Here is a 1,642-nt window from a genome sequence, read left to right on the forward strand (position 1 = left end):
AATAACTGGGGATCTTAGGAAGAATCAAATCTATAGAAATAACTTAGGAAAGCATTATAAAACAGAGGTTAGGGGAAACAGGCTTTGGAAGTAGACAAAACTGGTTCTGACCCTACTTCTGCCACTCACTAGCTCTAAGACTCTGAATACAGATTCTCTCTCAGCCTCGGTTTCCTCATCTGTAAAGTAACAGGACCTCATTGGACTGCTGGGAGGATGAAATAAAATAATGCATGTGAAGAGCTTAGCAGGATGCCTGACACAAATTGCTAAATAAATGGTAACTGTTACTAATATATTTGGCTTGGTAAAATGCACTGGGAATGGATAAAGTTTTTCCAGCAACTCTTAGAAAACCTGCCCAAGGATTGAAATAAATCTCCAATAGAATATAATTTTAGAGAACTTCTGCCCTTTAAAAATTAAATGAGTACTTCGTTCAACAAATGGAGTTGAGATTCCACTCACACTACTGAGAATGCTGGTCCAAGAGAGAAAAATACATGTCAGTCTGGGGTCCCCCAAAATTCCAAAGCTGGTGAATGGTGTAGGCTCACCAGAGGGCCCATTGGGGGACCTACACAATCCCAAATTCATATATTGAACCCCAAAACAATATTAGTATTATATGCTGCAGTCAAAAGGGAAATAAAAGTTTCCTCTAAACATTTAGATGACAAAGCTTCTCCACTCTCAATTCCACGACATTCCATTCCACACTTCCTGACCACCAAAACCAACCAAACGAAATATCCTTAACAGGAAAATTCAGAGTTGGAGAGCGCTCAGGATTATATGTTCATAAGAGTAAGGTCTAGGTAATCATGGACCGAAGGTCAGGTACTTGGTTCTTTGCTTCTCTGCCAAAATGGACATCAGACGTTTAAGGTGGAAGCTGCGAGATGAGGATTTTTTGTACACATCCACATTGTCTCATATACACCGAACACGCACACATAAACGCACTCCACTGCGATCACCGCCCACATCCCACACTCAGAAAACAGCCTGTAGCCTTTTAGGCAGTCACAGCCCTCCTGCCCTTCCAAGCCTCTTAACGACGTCCACTCTTCGCCCCACAGAAAGATCACCAAGGGGAACAGTGGGGGGGAAAAAAACGATAGTAATTCCAATTAGACAACATTTTACTCTCGCTGTGGCCAGAACAGAAGCCGAACAGTTCGGCGACTCTTCCAGGAGGACGGACCCGAGTGACGGGGGCCTCATTTCCCAGGAAGGGTTCGTCCACACCTGTCATCGATAGTGGGCGGAAGCAGGGAGGAAGAAACCCTTAGACGCGAACCCGAGCCACCCCAGTACATTTATCAGATCCCACTCACCCCAGTCCTCATCCGGCTTGTGAGAGAGTCCGAGGCTAAAAGGTGACTCCATGGTGCCAGCAACACAAGCCGGCTCCTCCATAACACAAGTTCCCCTGCCCTGGAACTCGGTGAATAATATCAGGGACGGCGGCTGCAGGCGGACAAAACACTCCGTAACGCCGACGAGACGGTGGCCGGATAAAGACAAACTACTGCTCCTGCACGAGGGACTTGTGCAAGCCAAGAGAACGTCAGCGACTAAGCTAATTGAAACTCATCCCTGAGTAAATATTTCCCTTTTGGAATTTCCAGCGCTTTCT

General features: G+C 45.7%; 1 protein-coding gene across 1 annotated transcript in view; it reads right to left on the bottom strand.

Moving 5' to 3' along the window:
* The window catches only part of ATF6 (activating transcription factor 6), a 246,077-nt gene extending 244,621 nt beyond the window's left edge, over positions 1-1,456 (bottom strand). Inside the window, exon 1 of the mRNA XM_012639511.1 lies at positions 1,341-1,456. Coding sequence (XP_012494965.1) covers positions 1,341-1,422 — 82 coding nt within the window. The 5' untranslated portion in view covers positions 1,423-1,456. The remainder of the gene's footprint in view (positions 1-1,340) is intronic.
* Between the last annotated feature and the right edge of the window lie 186 nt (positions 1,457-1,642).

Source organism: Propithecus coquereli, unplaced genomic scaffold (genome assembly GCF_000956105.1).
Source record: "Propithecus coquereli isolate 6110/MARCELLA unplaced genomic scaffold, Pcoq_1.0 Scaffold140, whole genome shotgun sequence".
Classification (NCBI taxonomy): Eukaryota; Metazoa; Chordata; class Mammalia; order Primates; family Indriidae; genus Propithecus; species Propithecus coquereli.